Source organism: Hyla sarda, chromosome 3, assembly GCF_029499605.1.
Source record: "Hyla sarda isolate aHylSar1 chromosome 3, aHylSar1.hap1, whole genome shotgun sequence".
NCBI lineage: Eukaryota > Metazoa > Chordata > Amphibia > Anura > Hylidae > Hyla > Hyla sarda.
In genome coordinates this window covers 35,728,890-35,752,452 of record NC_079191.1, presented here as the reverse complement: position 1 = coordinate 35,752,452, position 23,563 = coordinate 35,728,890, and the positions used below count along the sequence as shown (strand labels likewise).

Sequence of the window (23,563 nt, the reverse complement as noted above, 5' to 3'; positions counted from 1 at the left end):
AAAAAAAAATGAATACCGTATTTTTCGCCATGTAACACGTTCCGGCATATAAGACGCACCCAATTTTAAAGCATGAAAATCTAGAAAAAAAAGATTCTGAACCTTCAACCTGCGGACCTCCAGATGTTGCAAAACTACAACTCCCAGCATGCCCGGACAGCCGTTGGCTGGCCGTTGATGGCCGCAGGGACCGCCGCGATAGGACAGGGTTTTAATGTGTATTTGCCGTATAAGACGCACCAACTTTTCCCCCCCAGTTTTGGGGAAGAAAAAGTGCGTCTTATATGGCGAAAAATACGGTAAATAAAATATACCTGTTCAACTAAAACCTCTGTCTCTTGAACAATAATTTTTTCCCCCCCTGGCCTGTGGCAAGGTAAACCACTAGAGATGAGCGAACTTACAGTAAATTCGATTCGTCACGAACTTCTCGGCTCGGCAGTTGATGACTTTTCCTGCATAAATTAGTTCAGCCTTCAGGTGCTCCGGTGGGCTGGAAAAGGTGGATACAGTCCTAGGAAAGAGTCTTCTAGGACTGTATCCACCTTTTCCAGCCCACCGGAGCACCTGAAAGCTGAACTAATTTATGCAGGAAAAGCCATCAACTGCCGAGCCGAGAAGCTTGTGACGAATTGAATTTACTGTAAGTTCGCTCATCTCTATAAACCACTATTCAAATGTGAGGGAGACTCTCTTTGCAGACCTTGTTTTAGACATTAATTTGCCTTAAAAATTTAAAACTAAAACAAATAAAGCCAAACACACAGACAAACAAGATCCTCAGAAGCAGGTAGACATGATCTGAAAGCGGCAGTAGAAAATTATCTGGGTGCAGATCTGCGCAAAATTTATCATGGTCACTGCAACAATATAATAAATTTGGAGCAGCGCTGCCAAAAAAAAGCATCTAGACAAACAACAAAAATGATGTAGCCAAGACCGTTATTGATAAATAACCCCCTATGTGTCTACATTTCTGGACTAGAGATTAGAGCCCATGTGGGGTTTATTTTTTTTGCATTTTTTTGAGTCCTGCCGACAATACATCATGTGAAACGGCAAACTCTCAATTATCATGTGTAGAAGGGGATAAACTCAAAGGAATTGAGGGCGTACAACCCCATTAATAGGAAAGCTGCCTGGATCTCAAGGCAGAAGATCAGCTGTTCATACCCAGAGCACTGCCTGCAACAGGGGAATGTTGGATTATATGTCCTGCATGTAAGGGCGCATTCACACCATGTTTTTGGATTCCTCAAAACCGGACTTAACTGTATGAAAACGTGTGTAGAAATTTTAACCCGTATACGGTTTGAAAAATGATGTCCGGTTGCATCCGTTTTTTAAGAAAAAAAGTATCTTTTCACTCCATTATGAATAAAGTTTCACTTGTTTGATTGAAATTCCAAGAAAGAAAAAATGTGCAAAGTCAAAAACCGTGTGGTGAAAACCAGATGGAACTGTAAGCACATACGGTTCTGTACGGTTCCCATTGACTCCCATGTTAAAAAAAAAAGTATACGGTTTAGTACGGTTTTTCACCCGAACTAAAAACCGTGATAGGCTACGGTTTTGGGTACGGGAAAAAAAAACGGACAAAACCGTACAAGATGTAAAACGGATGCAAAAGGATGCATGGTTTGGCATACAATTTTCAATGAATACGGTTTTCAATACGGTTCCGTACGGTTTTCACATTGAAAACGTATAGGGGAACTGTATTGCAAAAACGTGGTGTGAATGCACCCTAACTGGGTCTGCCCAAGCCACCACTTGTCTTATAGAAAAGGCCCCAAAAAAGGAGAAAAAATGGTATTTCGGATTTCTCAGTTCCTATTCTTTTCTAATATACTTCACTGGTGAGTTCTTTTTTTCTTTTCTCCAGATCACACGGGTAATATAATAAAGGAGACTCATACTAGAGACTCATAGGATCTGCTTGGCTGTATAAGAGTCTCATAATCCCCAGGCAGCACCCTCGTTCACTGGGCGCTCTAGGCCGGTGCCTAACTGGCCTAGAAAAAAAAAATCTTTTTTTGTTTTTTTATATTTATTTATTCTTATTATTTATATATATATATATATATATATATGTGTGTGTGTATAATTTTTTATTTATTTTTTGTTTTGTTTATTACTTGCTGCTGTATAATTGCATTAATTTTTTGTGGGGGGTTTTTCTGCCTGAATTCAAGTGTTCATACACATCCATTGTCCCATTTCCATGTTTTCCACATGTCTTTATTAAGTGTGATGTTCCTAAGAAAGTATTTAAAGTTTGGATTTTATCCTGTGTGTTATGCCATGACTAAGGACCTGTAACTGTCCGAAACGTGTCGGCTCCTGCCTGATGCAAGTTTGTGTCTGCTGATCCTACAATAAAGTACTTGTCGTTTTACCGCACTTGGCGCTGGACATGCCTTTGTTATACCGTTGATCCGGTCCGGGGACGCTGCCGGCTAGCCCGTGCGCTGGTGCTGGAAACACGAGGGAGAGAGCTGTCCACACACAGTGTTGCTTCTTTTAGGTGGCGCCGGCCCTGCTTATAATATCAACCAATAATATATTTTCTGTGCTCATTCCCATCAGGGGACTGGGTGGAGGGCAGAAGCAAGAGGAGGTGAAACAAGATAAAGAAGATATCATCAATATTTTCTCCCTGGCCTCTGGACACTTGTATGAGCGCTTCCTCAGGTGAGTGTATGGTGCAGAGTTTACACTGTGTCTGCAGTGCCTAGAAAGCTACCAACTCACATGACAGTTTCCAAAAGATTGTCTTTCGAGCTGATATATGTAGTATTTATTCCAGCGTTTCCCAACCAGGGTGCCCCCAGCTGGTGCAAAACTACAACTCCCATCATGCCCGGACAGCCTTTGGCTGTCCGGGCATGATGGGAGTTGTAGTTTTGACACAGCTGGCGGCACTCTGTTTGGGAACACTGATTTATTGTTTACAGCCATACGGAATAATGTAGACACATAGCGCAAATGATACTCTGCACTGTATCATGAGAGTCTAGGAGCAATATGCCCGGTATACATACTACAGAGGTATTTCTTGGGAAATCCTCCTGATATGTATACCTGTGATTTACATTATGAACACCCCAAGCCACTTGAGCAGCAACTCCATCAAGTTCATTGAGCTTATAGACTACATGGAGATACATATGTGAAGTTATTTCTGAAGCAACAATGAGACAGCATATATAAATAGGAACATTTCTACAGAAAAGGATGACAGCAAATTGTGCATCCTGGTGAATCCCATGAGCAATTTGTCTGTTCAGCAACTTAAGGGGATAGCATTATACTACCGCACATAATACTAGTCTGCATAGCAGTAGTGCACATAATACTAGAGCACATAATACTAGTCTGCATAGCACTAGTGCACATAATACTAGTCTGCATAGCACTAATACACATGATACTAGTGCACATAATACTAGTCTGCATAGCACTAATACACATAATACTAGTGCATATAATACTAGTCTGCATAGCACTAATACACATAATACTAGAGCACATAATACTAGAGCACATAATACTAGTGCACATAATACTAGCTAGCATAATACTAGCGCACATAATAGTAGTCTGCATAGCACTAGTGCACATAATACTAGTGCGCATAATACTAGTGCACATACTAGTGCAGATAATACTAGCTAGCATAATACTAGTGCACATACTAGTGCAGATAATACTAGCTAGCATAATAATAGTGCAGATAATTCTAGCTAGCATAATACTAGGGCAGATAATGCTAGCTAACATAATACTAGTGCAGATAATACTAGTGCACATAATACTTGAACACATAATACTAGTGCACCTAATACTAGAACAGATAATACTAGTGCACATAATACTAGTGCATATAATACTAGAACACATAATACTAGTGCACATAATACTACAACGCATAATACTAGTGCAGATAATACTAGTGCACATAATACTAGTGCAGATAATACTAGCGCACATAATACTAGTGCAGATAATACTAGCTAGCATAATACTGGTGCAGATAATACTAGCAAGCATACTACTAGTGCAGATAATACTAGTGCACATAATACTAGTGCAGATAATACTTGCTAGCATAATATTAGAACACATAATACTAGTGCACATAATACTAGTGCATATAATACTAGAACACATAATACTAGTGGACATAATACTAGAACGCATAATACTAGCGCACATAATACTAGTCTGCATAGCACTAGTGCAGATAATACTAGCTAGCATAATACTAGTGCACATAATACTAGCGCACATAATACTTGTCTGCATAGCACTAGTGCACATAAAAGTAACTAGCATAATACAAGTGCACATAATACTAGTCTGCATAGCACTAGTGCACATAATACTAGCTAGCATAATACTAGTGCACATATACTAGCTAGCATAATACTAGAGCACATAATTCTAGTGCACATAATACTAGTGCGCATAATGGAAAATGTAGAAAAGATTGCAATGAATGCACTCACCCGTTCTAGAAGTGTACAGAAGGCTTTATTCCGTTACAGGGTACAAAAAGCAGTGCGGGAGGGAGGAGTAAGGAGCTCCATGGAGCTCGTGGTCCGACGGTTCCGTTTCGCGGTCAAACACCGCTTGGGGCGTGACCAAGTGGTGTTTGACCGCCAAACGGAACAGTCGGACCACGAGCTTCACGGAGCTCCTTTCTCCTCCCTCCCACACTGATTTTTGTACCCTGTAACGGAATAAAGCCTTCTGTACACTTCTAGAACGGGTGAGTGCATTCCTTGCAATCTTTTCTACATTTTCCATTATTGTCTTCCCCTACAATAGGATTTTTTTGCACCCCGAGAAGCCACAAACACTTTTCCTTATCTCGTTTAAACACACCTGTACCTGATAGGAGCAATCTGATAGGAGTGCCGAGTCTCTACTCTATTTGTACATACTAGTGCGCATAATACTAGCTAGCATAATACTAGTGCACATAATACTAGCTAGTATAATACTAGTGCACATAATACTAGCTAACATAAAACTAGTGCACATAATACTAGCTAGCATAAAACTAGTGCACATAATACTAGCTAGGATAAAACTAGTGCACATAATACTAGAACACATAATTCTAGTGCACATAATACTAGTGCAGATAATATTAGCTAGCATAATAGTGCACATAATACTAGTGCAGATAATACTAGCTAGCATAATACTAGTGCAGATAATACTAGCTAGCATAATACTAGTGCAGATAATACTAGCTAGCATAATACTAGTGCACATAATACTAGCTAGCATAATACTAGTGCACATAATACTATCTAGCATAATACTAGTGCACATAATACTAGCTAGTATAATACTAGTGCACATAATACTAGCTAGCATAAAACTAGTGCACATAATACTAGTGCACATAATACTAGCTAGGATAAAACTAGTGCACATAATACTAGAACACATAATTCTAGTGCACATAATACTAGTGCAGATAATACCAGCTGTCATAATAGTGCACATAATACTAGAACACATAATACTAGTGCAGATAATACTAGCTAGCATAATATTAGTGCAGATAATACTAGCTAGCATAATACTAGTGCACATAATACTAGTGCAGATAATACTAGTGCGCATAATACTAGTGCACATAATACTAGTGCAGATAATACTAGCTAGCATAATACTAGTGCAGATAATACTAGCTAGCATAATACTAGTGCACATAATACTAGTGCACATAATACTAGCTAGAATAATACTAGTGCAGATAATACTAGCTAGCATAATACTAGTGCATATAATACTAGAACACATAATACTAGTGCATATAATGCTAGAACACATAATACTAGTGCACCTAATACTAGTACACATAATACAATTGCAGATAATACTAGAACACATAATACTAGTGCATATAATGCTAGAACACATAATACTAGTGCACCTAATACTAGTACACATAATATAATTGCAAATAATACTAGCTAGCAGAATCATAGTGCACATAATACTAGTGCACATAATACTAGTACACATAATATAATTGCAAATAATACTAGCTAGCATAATCATAGTGCACATAATACTAGTGCACATAATACTAGTACACATAATACTATTGCAGATAATACTAGCTAGCATATTAGTGCACATAATACTAGTGCAGATAATATTAGTGCAGATAATACTAGTGCACATAATATTAGCTAGCATAATACTAGAACACATACTAGTGCAGATAATACTAGCTAGCATAATACTAGTGTACATAATACTAGAACACATAATACTAGCTAGCATAATACTAGAACACATACTAGTGCAGATATTACTAGCTAGCATAATACTAGTGCAGATATTACTAGCTAGCATAATACTAGTGCAGATATTACTAGCTAGCATAATACTAGTGCACATAATACTAGAACACATAATACTAGTGCACATAATACTAGAACACATAATACTAGTGCACATAATACTAGTGCACATAATACTAGAGCACATAATACTAGTGCACATAATACTAGAACACATAATACTAGCCTGCATAATACTAGTGCACAAAAGACTAGCTAGCATTATACTAGTGCACATAATAATAGCGCTCATAATACAAGTGCACATCAATTTAGTGCGCATGAATGATGAATATGATCGTGTTGGTGTCTTACGATTTTTTTTTTTAATTGTTTTACAGAATAATGATGTTATCTGTACTGAAGAATACAAAGACTCCAGTGAAGTTTTGGTTTTTGAAGAACTATCTGTCTCCTACTTTTAAGGTTTGTGTCTTTTGGGTAGTCGTTGAGGGTTTAAGGTAGAAACGCCTTCATCTCTAATGATTTAACATTTTATTAGTGGAGGGGCGTGTTTATATTTAAAAAAACTTTTTTTATTTGCATAGTGGACTTTTATTAGCAGTGCTTGGATTGCTAATTCTGACTAATCCTATGCCATTTCATAGCGTTAATCAGTTTGTTTGGAGATCTACTGATAGGGTCTGCCCAAGGCAGTCTCTATCATCAGGTTGCCCAGGACGCTCACTGAGCAGGTGAGGAGACCTCTGGCAGACATTTAATCCGATTGGAACCACAAATATATGTTGCAGGGGTACTGATTGGGCAGGGGGACTGACTGTCGGGCTCTTAAGTCCCTTGATTGCTAATGATCACTGCACTTAGGGGGTTAATGACGCACATCAGCGGAATCCCGATGTCTGTCACTGACAGCAGACATCATTCACAGTCTATGAAGCGAGTGCAGTTCCTTAGACATTAAACACTTCAGGTCATACATATACACCCTGCTGTGTTTAGGACCAGGCGGCCAGGTCATACATATACACCCTTCTGTGTTTAGGACCAGGCTCCCAGGTTATACATATACACCCTGCAGTGTTTAGGACTAGGCTCCTAGGTTATACCGATACACCCTGCAGTGTTTAGGACCAGGCTCCCAGGTCATACATATACACCCTGCTGTGTTTAGGACCAGGCTCACAGGTTATACATATCCACCCTGCAGTGTTTAGGACTAGGCTCCCAGGTCATACATATATACCCTGCAGTGTTTAGGACCAGGCTCCCAGGTCATACATATACACCCTGCAGTGTTTAGGACCAGGCTCCCAGGTCATAAATATACACCCTGCTGTGTTTAGGACCAGGCTCCCAGGTCATACATATACACCCTGCTGTGTTTAGGACCAGGCTTCCAGGTAATACATATACACGCTGCAGTGTTTAGGACCAGGCTCCCAGGTCATACATATACACCCTGCAGTGTTTAGGACCAGGCTCCCAGGTCATACATATACACCCTGCAGTGTTTAGGACCAGGCTCCCAGGTCATACATATACACCCTGCAGTATTTAGGACCAGGCTCCCAGGTCATACATATACACCCTGCAGTGTTTAGGACCAGGCTCCCAGGTCATACATATACACCCTGCAGTGTTTAGGACCAGGCTCCCAGATTATACATATACACCCTGCAGTGTTTAGGACCAGGCTTCCAGGTCCTACATATACACGCTGCAGTGTTTAGGACCAGACGGCCAGGTCGTACATATACACTCTGCCTACGGCTTAACACTAAACAGTGTTTTTGTTTTACAAAACATTTTCCCAGTTCCATTAGTAATAAATTCTGATTTTCCTTGGCGGTGACAAAGCACTTACAGCCCATTTTCTCTTAAGCTAACCCAGCCGGCCCTTTCCCGTTATCACTGCTAAGTGACTTTGTATAGACAAATAATCTGCATGATTCGAGGCTTTCTTTGAAGACAACCAGCATGAGGCACCCCAGTATTGGACACTGCAGGGGAAATTCAGTTCCCTAACTGGTTATACGTTTGCATTAATCGGGGCACGCCATTGCGTTCTTAAATGTCAGAAATATCAATGCTGCTTTGTGCTCCCAAGTGCCATAAGACGTAATTATTCCTCACCGGTTATACGCACAATCCCCCGCCGGGGCGCTCATTGTAATGTAATGACAGGATTTTCTGGGAGCAATTTTCCACTAATCCACTGTATGATTTAACTCTTCACAGAACTTTATCCCTTACATGGCAAAGCAGTACGACTTCCAGTATGAATTGGTCCAGTATAAGTGGCCCCGTTGGCTGCACCAGCAGACCGAGAAGCAGAGGATCATCTGGGGGTACAAAATCCTCTTCCTGGATGTGCTCTTCCCACTGGCTGTGGATAAATTCCTCTTTGTAGATGCTGATCAGGTAATCACAATCACACAAAGCCACACGAAGCACTATATACAATGATTGGATTGCTATATACAAGGAGTCTATTCCGATCTCCCCAATGCACACTCAACTCAACTGAGTAAGTCGCTAACAGACTCCTCTGGCAGTGGCTTATCTCCCCCGGAACAAAAGAAATCCAACATTACTGATCCTCCTCTCCCATGACATCTGTTATCAGGGGTCAGTAGACCACATTAAAGGAAAACTGTCACCCTTTACCCACACTAAACCTGATACACCGGGTTATAGTGTGGGTGAACAGGAGACCTGTGCAGGGTTTCTGGCCTATATACGTACCTGAAGTCCGGCGCCCGGTCTCTCTGAAGTTCAGCTTTTTCCAGCACTGAATTGCACGCTGGAGGCGGGCCTGCCGGCTGGATTTGGGTATTCATCGGCGCTGGTCACGTGAGCGCTCAGTAGGCACAAGCGCTCACGTTACCAGCACCGATGAATATTCAAATGCTGCCGGTGGGCCCGCCTCCAACGCTGGAAGAAGCCGAACTTCAGTGGCACCTGGCGTTGGACTTCAGGTACGTATATAGGCCAGAAACCCTGCATCGGTCTGTTCACCCACACTATAACCCGGTGTATCAAGTTTAGTGTGGGTAAAGGGTGACAGTTTTCCTTTAAGGAATTACTCCCAAGTTTTTTAGTTTTTTTTGCCCCTATAATGCACACTCACCATCACTGGTCCTACAACGCCATCTGTTGTATTCCAGCACAGCTGCATCTATGTGTTTCATTACTGTAACTGGGTTATGTGATCACCAGTCTGATCCACAGAAAATCACAGTGCTAAATGTATCTTAGCAAGTGGTCAATCCTGGGTCAGCTGATTTCATGTGAACTACAGGATGACGTGATAACCTATTAGGTCACTCCTGCTAACTCAGACCCCCCCCCCCCCCTCCCTACTTCCCCCAGCTCTATCTGTATACTGCTGCTGCTATCCCTATGGTATAATGATATAGTAGTTATACACCTCCCCTCCCAGCAGATCCAGGTTCCATCACTAGGCTTCTTCCCTGCTGTCATGACATATACTTAGCATCCTCACGAGGAGTGGGGTGGATAAAATGACATATCCCCTCTGTCTAATGGCTAATGTGCTGTGGTTACTAGTGACTGTAGCATCTAAAGGTTAAACAATGTTATCCCCAATCTTAGATGTTGCAGGTGGGTGTCTCTGGTTGTCAGTTGTATAAGAGCACGTTCACACAGCTAACATCTATGCCAATTTCTGCATCCAAATCAGTGCGGTTTTGCCTGAAACCCCACCTCCTTATGACTTATATCGATCCCCCACCATAAAAAAATTTGCACAGTTTTGAAAAAACATGTTGTGGATTTCTCAGCATGAAAAAAAAAAAAAAATTCACATCACTTGGGGGAGCTTTAAAAACTCTATCAAAATCTACACTGCTTTTGAGGCAGAATTTTCCACCTCTTCAAATTGCCGTCCGAACAAGCCATAGCACAGCCGGCACCTTCCGGAATGGATTGCGCTGGGCTCCTGTGCCTGCTACGTACACCCCATCCCAACATTATAATGCGCATGAAATGTCAGGATAGGGTTAATGTCTGATGTGTAACTATGCGAAGAGGTAGAGAAAAAAGGACCAACAATTTCCAGGCGCTGCTAGCTCAAAAACACCGGAGGCACGAGTTATAGATGAAAGATCCTGGCAGGGATCATATTTATTAAAAAAACAAAAGTACAGATGATGCGTTTCGAGGGTAACCCCCTCTTCCTCAGATCAACAATGTTGATATTGATCTGAGGAAGAGGGGGTTACCCTCGAAACGCGTCATCTGTACTTTTGTTTTTTAAATAAATATGATCCCTGCCAGGATCTTTCATCCATAACTCGTGCCTCCGGTGTTTTTGAGCTAGCAGCGCCTGGAAATCGTTGGTCCTTTTTTCTCTACCTCTTCGCATGCTTCAACAGGACAGGTTTACCTGACCCCTGCGGACCCTCCGGCTGAGCAGCCTGCTCCACCTATATACCTCTTATTGAGGTGATATGCACTATTTCTTCTTCTCCAAGGGGAGCAGCCACTTTTAAGGGGCTTTACTACTCCATACCTACTCTAAGGGTAATACACGAGGCGCCGTTTGCGGTCTTTTTCTTTTTTCTATATTACCACTGATGTGTAACTAGGGTCGCCACCTTTCTTGCAAAAAATACCGGCCCTGCTAATTTGCATAATTAATTATAAATGCATTACATCACAGGCTACACATATGTGGGGGAAATTTTGTCCTATCCTGACCTCTATAACTTTTTTTATTTCTCCTTATACGGGCCTGTATGAGGGCTCACTTTTTGCGCCCCGATCTGTGGTTTTGATGGGACTTTTTGGTCGCTTTTTAAAATAAAATTCAGGAGTTGCAGTTAGTTACTAACTACAACTCCCAGCATGTCCTGATACAGCCTGTGGCTCAGCAGCTGCCCCAAACGAAAACTACAACTCCCAGCATGTTGTACTATATAGTAGTATATGGTATAGGTCAGTGTTTCCCAACCAGGGGCGCCTCCAGCTGTTGCAAAACTACAACTCCCAGCATGTTGTACTATATAGTAGTATATAGTATAGGTCAGTGTTTCTCAAACTGGGGTGCCTCCAGCTGTTGCAAAACTACAACTCCCAGCATGTTGGACTATATATTAGTATATAGTATAGGTCAGTGTTTCCCAACCAGGGGTGCCTCCAGCTGTTGCAAAACTACAACTCCCAGCATGTTGGACTATATAGTAGTATATAGTATAGGTCAGTGTTTCTCAAACTGGGGTGCCTCCAGCTGTTGCAAAACTACAACTCCCAGCATGTTGGACTATATAGTAGTATACAGTATAGGTCAGTGTTTCTCAAACCGGGATGCCTCCAGCTGTTGCAAAACTACGACTCCCAGCATGCCCGGACAGCCGTTGGCTGTCCGGGCATGCTGGGAGTTGTAGTTTTGCAACAGCTAGAGGTGCTCTGGTTGGGAAACACTGGTATAGGTTATGGGTAGAGATGAGCGAACTTACAGTAAATTCGATTCGTCACAAACTTCTCGGCTCGGCAGTTGATGACTTTTCCTGCGTAAATTAGTTCAGCTTTCAGGTGCTCCGGTGGGCTGGAAAAGGTGGATACAGTCCTAGGAAAGAGTCTCCTAGGACAGTATCCACCTTTTCCAGCCCACCGGAGCACCGGAAAGCTGAACTAATTTATGCAGGAAAAGACATCAACTGCCGAGCCGAGAAGTTCGTGACGAATCGAATTTACTGTAAGTTCGCTCATCTCTAGTTATGGGAGTTGTAGGATTGGTTGGATACATTCCCGCCATTGCATTGCAGGTATTTTTAATATAAAAATACCGGCAGGGTGGCCAAAATACCAGCCAGGTTGCAAACCTATGTGTGACTAATCTTATGGTATAAAAATGTCAGAGGTGTCGTCACAGTATCATCATTCCAGTGGTTTTCTCACCGCCCTTACACCACTGGTCAGTGACTGTGACTCAATGTGCTATACTTCTCTTTGCTTTAGATTGTGCGCACCGACCTTAAGGAGCTAAGAGACTTCAACTTAGATGGCGCCCCCTATGGATACACCCCGTTCTGTGATAGCCGGAGGGAGATGGATGGGTATCGATTCTGGAGGTCCGGGTACTGGGCCAGTCATTTGGCCGGACGGAAGTACCACATTAGGTAACCATTTTCCTTATTCAGGTTCTTTTTATTTTTTATGCTTGTAGAACTATTTAAAATACAGTAACCCCCCCCCCCCCCCGACATGCGATGGCCCCGACATATAATCAAATCGACATACGATGCTTTTATATGTCGGGGCCATCGCATTAACTGCTATCCGACAGCGCAAAATGCTTAAGCTGCTGTCGGATAGCAGTTTAAGCATCCCGGACAGGTTCGCTTACCTATTCCTGCTGCTCCGGGTCCACTTCGGGATCCTCCGGCGTCTTTTGAATCTCCTCCAGGGTCCAAGCCTCGCTTTCCGGCGTCGTTATTGCGTCGCTACGCACGCCGTCCCGGCGCTGCAACGTTATAACGTCACCAGAAAGCGAGGCCCAGACCATGGGGAAGATGCAGAAGAAGCCGGAGGATCCCGAAAAAGACGCCGGAGCAGCGGGACAGCATCGGGAGCCCCTGGGACAGCATCGGGAGCGGCGGGGACACGGTCCGGAGCGGCGGGGACAGGTGAGTGTAACTTCCTATACTTTACATTGCACAAATCCCTCAACATACGATGGATTCGACAAACGATGGGTCGTTTGGAACGAATTACCGTCGTATGTTGAGGGACCACTGTATAATATAATCTTACCGGAGATGTACCTTACCGTTCTCTTATTTTTTTTCCTAGTGCTTTGTATGTAGTGGACCTGAAGAAATTCAGGAAAATTGCTGCAGGAGATCGACTCAGAGGACAGTATCAGGGACTGAGCCAGGACCCCAACAGTCTCTCCAATCTTGACCAGGTTGGTGCCATTGCCTGATATTAATATTGCACACTTTATGGATGGATCAGTCTCCTTCAAGGGAAGAGATTGTGGGGGCATATTAGGGGTCCAAATAATAGCACTGTACAAGCATACACTGGCATCCGCCCTATAGCCTTCCATCATATACAGTGTAATACAGTGAAATCTCCCTTAGTGGACACCTCCCAATAGTGGACAATTTTTTATTCCCCGGCAGAGTCCCATAGGACTTAATGTATTTACACCCTCCGAAAAAGGGAATATTCCCAACAACGGTCGTGGACACACCCGATAGGGGTCAAAACACTCCCAATAGGGGACAACTAGGCTTATGTGCGGGCCCTACCTTGTACACAGGTCTGCCGTCAGGGGGGGGTACAGCCAATACCACAGTAAGTGTCTCGGGTTCCCAGGGAGCCCTGGCCCCTGATTGACCCACCCTGTAGCAGCCCCAGCACACCCCCCGTGCCAAATCATCCTCCCCCCCCCGTGCCAAATCATCCTCCCCACCCCCCCTGTGCCAAATCATCCTCTCCCCCCCCCTGTGCCAAATCATCCTCCCCCCCTGTGCCAAATCCTCCTCCCCCCCCCGTGCCGAATCATCCTCCCCCCTGTGCCAAATCCTCCTCCCCCTGTGCCAAATCATCCCCTCCCTGTGCCAAATCATCCTCCCCCCCCCCCCTGTGCCAAATCATCCTTCCCCCCCCCTGTGCCAAATCATCCTCCCCCCCCCCCCCCCCTGTGCCAAATCATCCTCCCCCTCCCTGTGCCAAATCATCCTCCTCAATAGTGGACACTTTTTTATTCCCCGTGAGTGTCCGCTATTGGGGGATTCTGCTGTATATGTGTTTTTTTTACTGGAGGCCTCTACTCCATTCATCAGAAATTAAGGTACAGTGATCTATTAACTCCCAATGGCCTCAGGTTACAATATTTTCGGTCTTTTCTGGACCATTGTAACTTGAAACCAGACACAACATACAATGTGCAGACAGTCCAGATCTGTGAAACGTGTCAATGGCCGGAAGAAACGACAAATCAGAATGGGCATTCACTGGTAAAACACCTGTATTACTGAAGTGCATGCACTGCCTGGATGTCTGGTAGCGCCCCCTACAGTACAGGGAGGTATTACATGTTCTGTACTCTTTACCTGTGCCAGGGTTAGCTGCTCCTTTGGACACCAGGTGAGGGCGGCTCCATGTTACTTTTTTAGGACACTGTGTGTTCTGTACAGGACCCTGAAGAAGCTCCTGTCCTCTACATAGACAGTGATTACAGCTCCCAGCAGATCTTTATTACTTTTATATGTAAGGATTTGCTTTATCTATATTAGTTATCGACTTATTTATCTTTAATCATCACTTTCTCCTATTTATGGATAACATTTTGGGGGCTTCAAAATCAATTACCAGGATTCCATAGAGTTATGGTCTCAACATACAATGGTTTCAACTCACAATGGTCGTCCTGGAACCAATGGTCATCCTGGGTCCTCTATATAGTAACGTTCTTCCATCCCGATGGAGGGCGAAAGGCTACAGGCTAATAGGGGGTCACTGCCAGTTGATACATCCACAATGATACAGGAATGTATCCTGCATGTAGTGTACAATATATGCAAACAGTGTCCCCTCTCAGCCATTTATAGGTAGCAATTAGAGATGAGCGAACTTACAGTAAATTCGATTCGTCACGAACTTCTCGGCTCGGCAGTTGATGCCTTATCCAGCATAAATTAGTTCAGCTTTCAGGTGCTCCCGTGGGCTGGAAAAGGTGGATACATTACTAGGAAAGAGTCTCCTAGGACTGTATCCACCTTTTCCAGCCCACCGGAGCACCGGAAAGCTGAACTAATTTATGCAGGAAAAGTCATCGACTGCCGAGCCGAGAAGTTCGCGACAAATCGAATTTACTGTAAGTTCGCTCATCTCTAGTAGCAATAGGACTCTATGTAAAGTGGTTAAAACAAATCTGTTTCCTGTAAAATCCACTTGTTTTAATACCATACTTAGACACTGTCATAAAAATAAACTTTTGAAACATCAAAGGTTTTAATTGGTCAGGGTCTTAGTGTCCAGACCCCGACTGAGCACGAGAACGAGCCAGGAGAAGTCCTTGCTTAGCTTGTTCTCTCCTGGTTCTGTGTCACGTGACCTGGGCGGACTAATAATATAAGTCTCTGGCACAGAGCGGGGAGAGAAAAGCATGGCTGTCCGCTTCTCTCTCTACTCGTTTTGGCAGAACAGTACTGCCTTTATCGAGTTAAAGGGGTTATCCAGGAAAAAACGTTATATATATAAATATATATATATATATATGTATATATATCAACTGGCTCCAGAAAGTTAAACCGATTTGTAAATTGTAAAGAAACTTCAATTAAAAAAATCTTAATCCTTTCAGTACTTATGAGCTGCTGAAGTTGAGTTGTTCTTTTCTGTCTAAGTTCTCTCTGATGACACCTGTCTCGGGAACTGTCCAGAGTAGGAGCAAATCCCCATAGCAAACCTCTTCTACCCTGTGCAGTTCCCAAGACAAGCAGAGATGTCAGCAGAGAGCACTGTTGCCAGACAGAAAAGAACAACTCAACTTAAGCAGCTGATAATTATTGGAAGGCTTAAGATTTTTTAATAGAAGTTTATTTACAATTTACAAATCTGTTTAACTTTCTGGAGCCAGTTGAGATATATATATATATATATATATATATATATATATATATATACAGTAGTCCCTCAACATACGATGGTAATCCGTTCTAAATGGACCATCGTTTGTTGAAACCATTGTATGTTGAGGGATTTGTGCAATGTAAAGTATAGGACAGTGGTCTACAAGCTGCGGACCTCCAGATGTTGCAAAACTACAGCACCCAACTACATGCAGGGTGTTGTAGTTTTGCAACATCTGGAGGTCCGCAGGTTGGAGACCACTGTTAGAGAAAGTTGTACTCACCTGTCCCCGCCGCTCCGGACCATTACCGCTCGTCACCGCTGCCCTGGATGTCGCCGTCCATCGCTGTTGCCACGTCCCCGGGGTGTCCCCGACGTTCCGGCAAGGCCTCTGCTTCCCCGGCATCCTCGCTCTCCGTCGCCACCATCACGTCGCTACGCACGCCGCTCCTATTGGATGACGGGACGGCGTACGCAGCGACGTGATGACGACGATGGAGAGCGCCGACGATGCAGGGGATCCTGAAGAGGACGCGCCGGAGCCTCAAGGACAGGTGAGTGACCATCAGCGGACCACACGGGGCACCGTAAACAGCTATCCGGTGGCAGCTGAAGCAGTCTGCGCTGCCGTATAGCCGTTTATGCGATGGCCCCGACATACAAAAGCATCGTATGTTGATGCTGCCTCTGAGAGGCCATCGCATGTTGAAATGATCGTATGTCGGGGCCATCGTAGGTCGAGGGGTCACTGTATATATACATTTTTTCCTTGGATAACCCCTTTAACTCGATAAAGGCAGTGCTGTTCTGCCAAATCGAGTAGAGAGTAAGTAATTTATAAATCTGTTTAACTTTCTGGAGCCAGTTGATTTATAGAAAAAAAAAAAAAAAAAGTTTTCCTGGAATACCCCTTTAAGTATTGTTTAAATCAGTGTCTCCCAACTAGGGTGCCTCCAGCTGTTGCAAAACTACAACTTCCAGCATGCTGGAAGTTGTAGTTTTGCAACAGCTGGAGGCACCCTGGTTGGGAAACACAGGTTTACCTCCATGTAACCCGATCAGTTGTACATTCACGTTTTTCTTTTTTACAGGATTTGCCAAATAACATGATCCACCAAGTGCCTATCAAATCGCTTCCCCAGGAGTGGCTGTGGTGCGAGACGTGGTGCGATGATACATCCAAGAAAAAAGCCAAAACTATAGACTTGGTGAGTGGTATTTCATTACAACGGCTATATAGATACATAGTGTAATATCTATTAGGCTGGGTTCACACCACTTTTTTGCAGTACAGTTCCCGTATTAGGTTTTTGATAAAAAAAAAAACGATTCCTCAAAACCTGACTAAACTGTTTCAAAACATGTGTACAAATTTTAATCCGTAAACGATTTGAAAAATGATGTCCGGTTGCATCAGTTTTTTAAGAAAAAAAACATATAAGTTATTAACTTTTCATTCCATTATGAATAAAGTTTCACTTGTTTGATTGAAATTAAACAAGTTCCATCCGGTTTTGTTTGGTGAAAACCGGATGTAACTGTACGTACATACGGTTCTGTACGGTTTCCATTGACTCCCATGTTAAAAAAAAAAAAAAACTTACACGTTTCAATGGACACAACCGAGTGCATCTTTTGGCACACAGTTTTCAATGGAGAGTCAATGCATACGGTTTTCAATACGGTTCCGAACGTATACGGAAACTGTATTGCAAAAACGTGGTGTGAACCCGGCCTTATCCGCCCTGCTGGCCCCATAGATTATCTAAGACTTCGGTTTCTGTATTCTACCTTTCTGATTTATAGTGCAATAACCCAATGACCAAGGAGCCAAAGTTACAAGCCGCGGTGCGTATAGTCCCAGAATGGCAAGACTACGACCAAGAAATCAAGAGGTTGTACAGTCGTTTTCTGGGGGAGACTTCGGGTATTCTGCCAGATCAGCCTGATGTCACAAGGCAGCCGGATACACAAGGTAACTCATTGTATGCAACCGAGCAGATACTGTGCATTATGTAGTATTAAAGAGTACCTGTCATAATCTTGTTAAATGTTATAATCCTCCCAGCTCACTGCCCCCATCATGATAAACCACCCCCTGCCTTTATTTTTATTATTTTTTAGTTTTCTACCTTGATATTGCTCTGTATTTTCTGCTCAGTCTCCGTGAGCTCCACAGACTGGGAAGGGGCCTTTCCCAGCAGGAGTGACATCATCTGAAGCCATACAGGGGAGAACTTCCTCCCTCACTCTGCTACACACAGCCCAGAGCAGTTCAGTGTGAGATGAGCTATGATTGGATAAGGCTGACCCCCCCCCCCCCCCCCCAAGCACTCCAGACTGCATTTCCTGATTTTGGACTTCTGCCAGGCCAGCAGGAGTCCAAAGTCTGTGCAAGAAAATGTGCTCTGGACAAGTAGGGAGACACATGTTGCAGCTTTTTTTAAACACAAATAAAGCATAAAACTTTATTTCTACATTTATTACATTCTACATTTATTTTGAAAGATGTTTTCTTTAGCATAAGGAGTGCAATAGCAAAAATTTGTTTTAATGACAGTGCCCATTTGATTGGTTAGCACTTATTTACCACTTTTTAACCCTCACATTCGCGCTAGTTTTATATAGTAATGATGTTGTGGTAATATTTGGTCCCGATCCCTAAAACCAGGGATCTTACCTGTGTGCCTCCAATTGTTAGTACCCATCTGAATATAATATGGCCATGAAAATAGAACACAAACACCTTGGTGTCTGGGAGTCTTCTCTTAGGAACTTCCCAGCATGTCTTTATTAGACCAGGTTCACACGGCTGAAAATGTCCGGAATGTCCGGCTGGAAAATACAGGCAGACACTCCTCACATTTAAAAGGTCCAGCGCTATGACAGCTCGGAAACGCGCCGTACAATAGACGGTAATGCATTTCCGAGCGGAATCACAGACGTAATAGACAAGTGTATTCTTTTTGCGGATGCCAGAATGGGGGTGGAAATTACGCTGTGTGCACAGTGCAGCAGAATCCCACTGAAATCAATGGGACTCTGCTGCAGCGGAATGTCCATGCGGAATATTGCTGCGGACATTTCGCTGTGTGAACGCAGCCTTATATTGAAATGACGGGAAACTTCCATGGTAACATTTCACCCAATGGAGGAAGAATGCCTATTTGACTTATTGAAGTTGAAAATCTGTAACGTATGTTCATACCCTCATGGCCAATAATATAATGTATTCGTGGCTGGGTTTGACCATTAGACTGCGCAGGGGACCCTTCATGATTCCATATCACAGCTCATGGACAAGAGTTGTTGAGGTCACTTTTTAGGGAAAGTAAAAGCTGCCTCGACAATTTTTGTGCTCTTGGTGTTGTAATAGGGAACATGGAAGGTCCCCTGCACAGTCTAAAACAAAGCATCTCTCCCCTGAGGCATACCCAGCCATGAATACATTACATGATTGCCCATTTTTATGAAAACAGAGTAAAGTTATAATAACACGTTACAAATGTGTTGCAGATTTTCAACTTCAATAAGTCAAAATAGGAGAACTTTCCCCCTGATGAAGGGTCTCCGAAACGCACGTTGGGATTGATACAGATGGGCAATGGCACAGGAAAAAATCCATCTACAGGATCATGTTAATAGTGGGATCCCAGCCAAGGCAATTCAGTGACATCTCTTTAGGTCAGTGTTTTCCAAACAGGGTGCCACCAGCTGTTGCAAAACTACAACTTCTAGCATGCTGGGATTTGTAGTTTTGCAACAGCTGGAGACACAGTGTTTGGAAAACACTGCTCTAGGTGACCGTAAAGAAAAAAACCTGCAGTTTCATTCTGTATTCATTTTCATTATTTTTGTTTTCACAGATCACGAGCCACATGAAGATTTATGATTCACAGACTTCTTCAGGGAAAAAAAAAATTGGACTCAATTTGGACTTTTTTTTTTTTTTAAACAGAAGTTGAGAGATTATTGGGAATTTTACTTTCATTGATTTTACAGAATGTCTGCAAAACTGCTGAATGGTTTGATAGGTTGCGGTATTGGGGTATTTATATATTTTGGGTTATGATTGTATTTTTTTCCCACCTTAAGGAGACAAAAAAAAAAAAGAGACTAAAAAAACAAAAAACCCACAAGCTAGGTGAAAATTTTTAGATTTCAGATGTTCCCGCCCCAAAAACCCGCTTAAGTGATTAAACCACTGAAACCTGGTAAAATGTGTTTACAGGAATTTGCTTTATCTGTATGTTCAGGGAAGTTAAAAAATGATCTCATGTCTTTTCATGGCTCCGATGTGTCCGAAACTGAAAATGAAGAATTTTGCAATAATTTTAGTGTCTGCAGCTCCTGCGCAGACCTATGTGTCACCATGGCAACAGACTACAAGCTAACTTTATGTAGTCTGATCCTGCCGTTGTCCACTAATAAGCGTTCCTGTCATTTGGAAAACATTTGATACGTCAAAAGCTTAGATCGCATCAGGTCTCATTTCTGAGACTTGCTGCGATTGCCAGTCACGACCTGGTAAAGTATGCGGCGACGCGCTTCACCACCTGGCCTACTCATTCCCTCCATGGTAGTTTATGCGGAAGAGTCAGGTTTGATTGACAGCCGGTAAGGGAAGCCAGGCACTATACAGACTTATGACTAGCTCTGGACTTAAAGGGGTACTCCGGTGAAAACCTTTTTTCTTTGAAATCAACTGGTGGCAGAAAGTTAAACATATTTGTAAATTACTTCTATTAAAAAAATCTTAATCCTTCCTGTACTTATTAGCTGCTGAATACTACAGAGGAAATTCTTTTCTTTTTGGAATGCTCTCTGATGACATCACGAGCACAGTTCTCTCTGCTGACGTTATTATAATAATATTAACACTTTATTTATTGTTGTCCTTAGTGGTATTTGAACCCAAGTCCCCAGCAATGCAAGGCAGCAGTGCTAACCACTGAGCCACTATGATGCCCTTCGCATACATCTGCTATGCACGGTTGCTAAAATGGACAGAGATGTCAGCAGAGAGCACTGTGCTCGTGATGTCATCAGTGTTCCAAAAAGAAAGGAATTTCCTCTGTAGCATTCAGCAGCTAATAAGTACTGGAAGGATTAAGATTTTTTTTTAATAGAAGTAATTTACAAATATGTTTAACTTTCTGCCAGCAGTTGATTTAAAAGAAAAAAGGTTTTCACCGGAGTACCCCTTTAATCTAAAACTTTTGACAATCGAAATTGCTGCAAAACTACAACTCCCAGCATGCCCGGACAGCCGTTGGCTGTCCGGGCATGCTGGGAGTTGTAGTTTTCCAACAGTTGGAGGGCTGCAGTTTGGAAACCACTGTTAGAGAGCTCATTTGTATGATCAGACTACACAGAGCTGGTTTGTAGTCTGTAACCATGGAGACACATAGATATGTACGGAATAAGCTTTAAGCTACTGTTTTTTTTTTTTTTTGTTGTTTTTTTATGTATAGTAACAAAATGTTATATATTGGGCCAGCATCTTATAATGCAAACTTTCATATAGTTTGCGGCAGTGATCCTTAACTCCCGACTCTCCAGCTGTTGACAGCCACAGCGCCACCCTTGGTCATGGGCACTGGGTCTTGAATTGCAGCTTAGTCACATTCACTCTAATAGGAACAAACTACAATAACAGACATAGCCCTTTTTTTTATATATATATCAACTGGCTCCGGAAAGTTAAACAGATTTGTAAATTACTTCTATAAAAAAAATCTTAATCCTTCCAATAGTTATTAGCTTCTGAAGTTTTCTGTCTAACTGCTCAATGATGATGTCACGTCCCGGGAGCTGTGCATGATGGGAGAATATCCCCATAGGAGCTGGACAGCTCCCGGGACGTGAGTCATCAGAGAGCAGTTAGACAGAAAACAACAACTCAACTTCAGAAGCTAATAACTATTGGAAGGATTAAGATTTTTTAATAGAAGTCATTTACGAATCTGTTTAACTTTCCAGAGCCAGTTGATATATATAAAAAAAAGTTTTTGCCTGGAATACCCCTTTAATATTGCATTTGCAACTTACAAGCCCCTCGGGTTACTCAGGAACTTTATATACTGCCCGTTCGGCATTTATATGCCGCCATTCGGTGTGCTGTAATAGTTAGGTGATAGATAGTAGCTGGGTATATGAGACAATCAGTGGGGGAGATTCATCAAAACCTGTCCAGAGGAAAAGTTGCCCAGTTGCCCATAGCAACCAATCAGATCGCTTCTTTCACTTTTAACAAGGCCTCTGCAAAATGAAAGCAGCGATCTGATTGGTTGCTATGGGCAACTGGGCAACTTTTCCTCTGGACAGGTTTTGATGAATCTCCCCCATTGTTAATAATTCGGATGATGTCAGCTGTATTTATCGGGATTACTAGTAACGTGTCCTGAAAATACTGGGAGCTGTAGTCTCCCGACCACTGAGGGGTAATTTCTATAGATGCTTTTTTTAGTTTCTTTTTACCGGATAAAAAAAAAAACACCCTGTCATTTGGCGCTCCAAAGATGCAGTTTTTGTGGTGTTTATTTTATTAAATTTTTTTTTTTTTTTAATTAATACTTTCTGTGGCATTTTTTTCACTGCGATTTTTCATCATGTGGCTTAAAGGGGTACTCCGCCCCTAGACATCTTATCTCCTATCCAAACGATAGGAGATAAGATGTCTGATTGCGGGGGTCCCACCGCTGGAGACCCCCGCGATCTCCCTGCTGCACCCGGCATTATGATGTCATGGTCAAGCCCCGCTCGTGATGTCACAACCACGCCCCTCAATGCAAGTCTATGGCCGTCACGACCCCCTCGCATAGACTTGCATTGAGGGGGCGTGGCCATGGCGTCACGAGCGGGCGTGACTGTGACATCATGAGCCTCCGCCCCGCATCGCCAGTCATCCGGCACTGAGCGAAGTTCACTACGTGTCTGGGGTGCCGCAGCTGAGATCGCGGGGGTCCCCAGCGGCGGGATCCCTGCGATCAGACATCTTGTCCCCTATCCTTTGGATAGGGGATAAGATGTCTCGGGGCGGAGTACCCCTTTAAGGATTTCTATTAAAGGAATGGGGGGGAGGGAAAAACTCCAGAAAAACCGCCAATGCTAAACCCACATGGCATTTTTATTTGCTCCCATAGCATACATAAGTGATCCCCCCCATAGACTTCTAGACTTACGATTACCGTAACTATAAAAAGAAAGTGATAGTCGTCCCGAAGCCTTGCTGCCTCTGACCGGACTTCATTGGTTGAACAGGCACTTCCTGCATATCAAGATGAAAGCAGGAAGTGTTGCTCAGCCAGGAACAGGCAGTATCAGGGCGGGGGAGTATCACTTTTTTTTATATGGCAGCCCCATCCTGTCACAATGATCGTGGCAGGGTATGTTTAAACGTCCCGCACAGTCTCGTAGACCGGAGACTGCGACCAGGACCTGGTTTGCCCCAATCCCAATACAAGTCAATGAGACTTCCACATTCCTCTTCCCAATCGCGTCAGTCTAGGGCTAGAAGTTTAAACATATCCTGCCACGGCTCATCATGACAGTGCCCATTTGAGAACTTTGTAGGGCCAGACCCTTTTTAGTCATCCAAAGCAGAGTTGTTTTGATGCTTC

The 23,563-nt window shown here is 43.0% G+C and overlaps 1 protein-coding gene across 4 annotated transcripts in view; it reads left to right on the top strand.

Moving 5' to 3' along the window:
• UGGT1 (UDP-glucose glycoprotein glucosyltransferase 1) overlaps nucleotides 1-20,649 on the top strand; it is a 124,352-nt gene extending 103,703 nt beyond the window's left edge. For all 4 annotated transcript variants that reach the window (XM_056564052.1, XM_056564054.1, XM_056564053.1 and 1 more), the window contains 8 exons: nucleotides 2,590-2,694; nucleotides 6,713-6,797; nucleotides 8,571-8,753; nucleotides 12,315-12,475; nucleotides 13,149-13,263; nucleotides 17,033-17,149; nucleotides 17,748-17,916; nucleotides 19,808-20,649. In XM_056564052.1, coding sequence (XP_056420027.1) covers nucleotides 2,590-2,694; nucleotides 6,713-6,797; nucleotides 8,571-8,753; nucleotides 12,315-12,475; nucleotides 13,149-13,263; nucleotides 17,033-17,149; nucleotides 17,748-17,916; nucleotides 19,808-19,833 — 961 coding nt within the window. In that variant the 3' untranslated portion in view covers nucleotides 19,834-20,649. The remainder of the gene's footprint in view (nucleotides 1-2,589; nucleotides 2,695-6,712; nucleotides 6,798-8,570; nucleotides 8,754-12,314; nucleotides 12,476-13,148; nucleotides 13,264-17,032; nucleotides 17,150-17,747; nucleotides 17,917-19,807) is intronic.
• The last annotated feature ends 2,914 nt before the right edge of the window (nucleotides 20,650-23,563 follow it).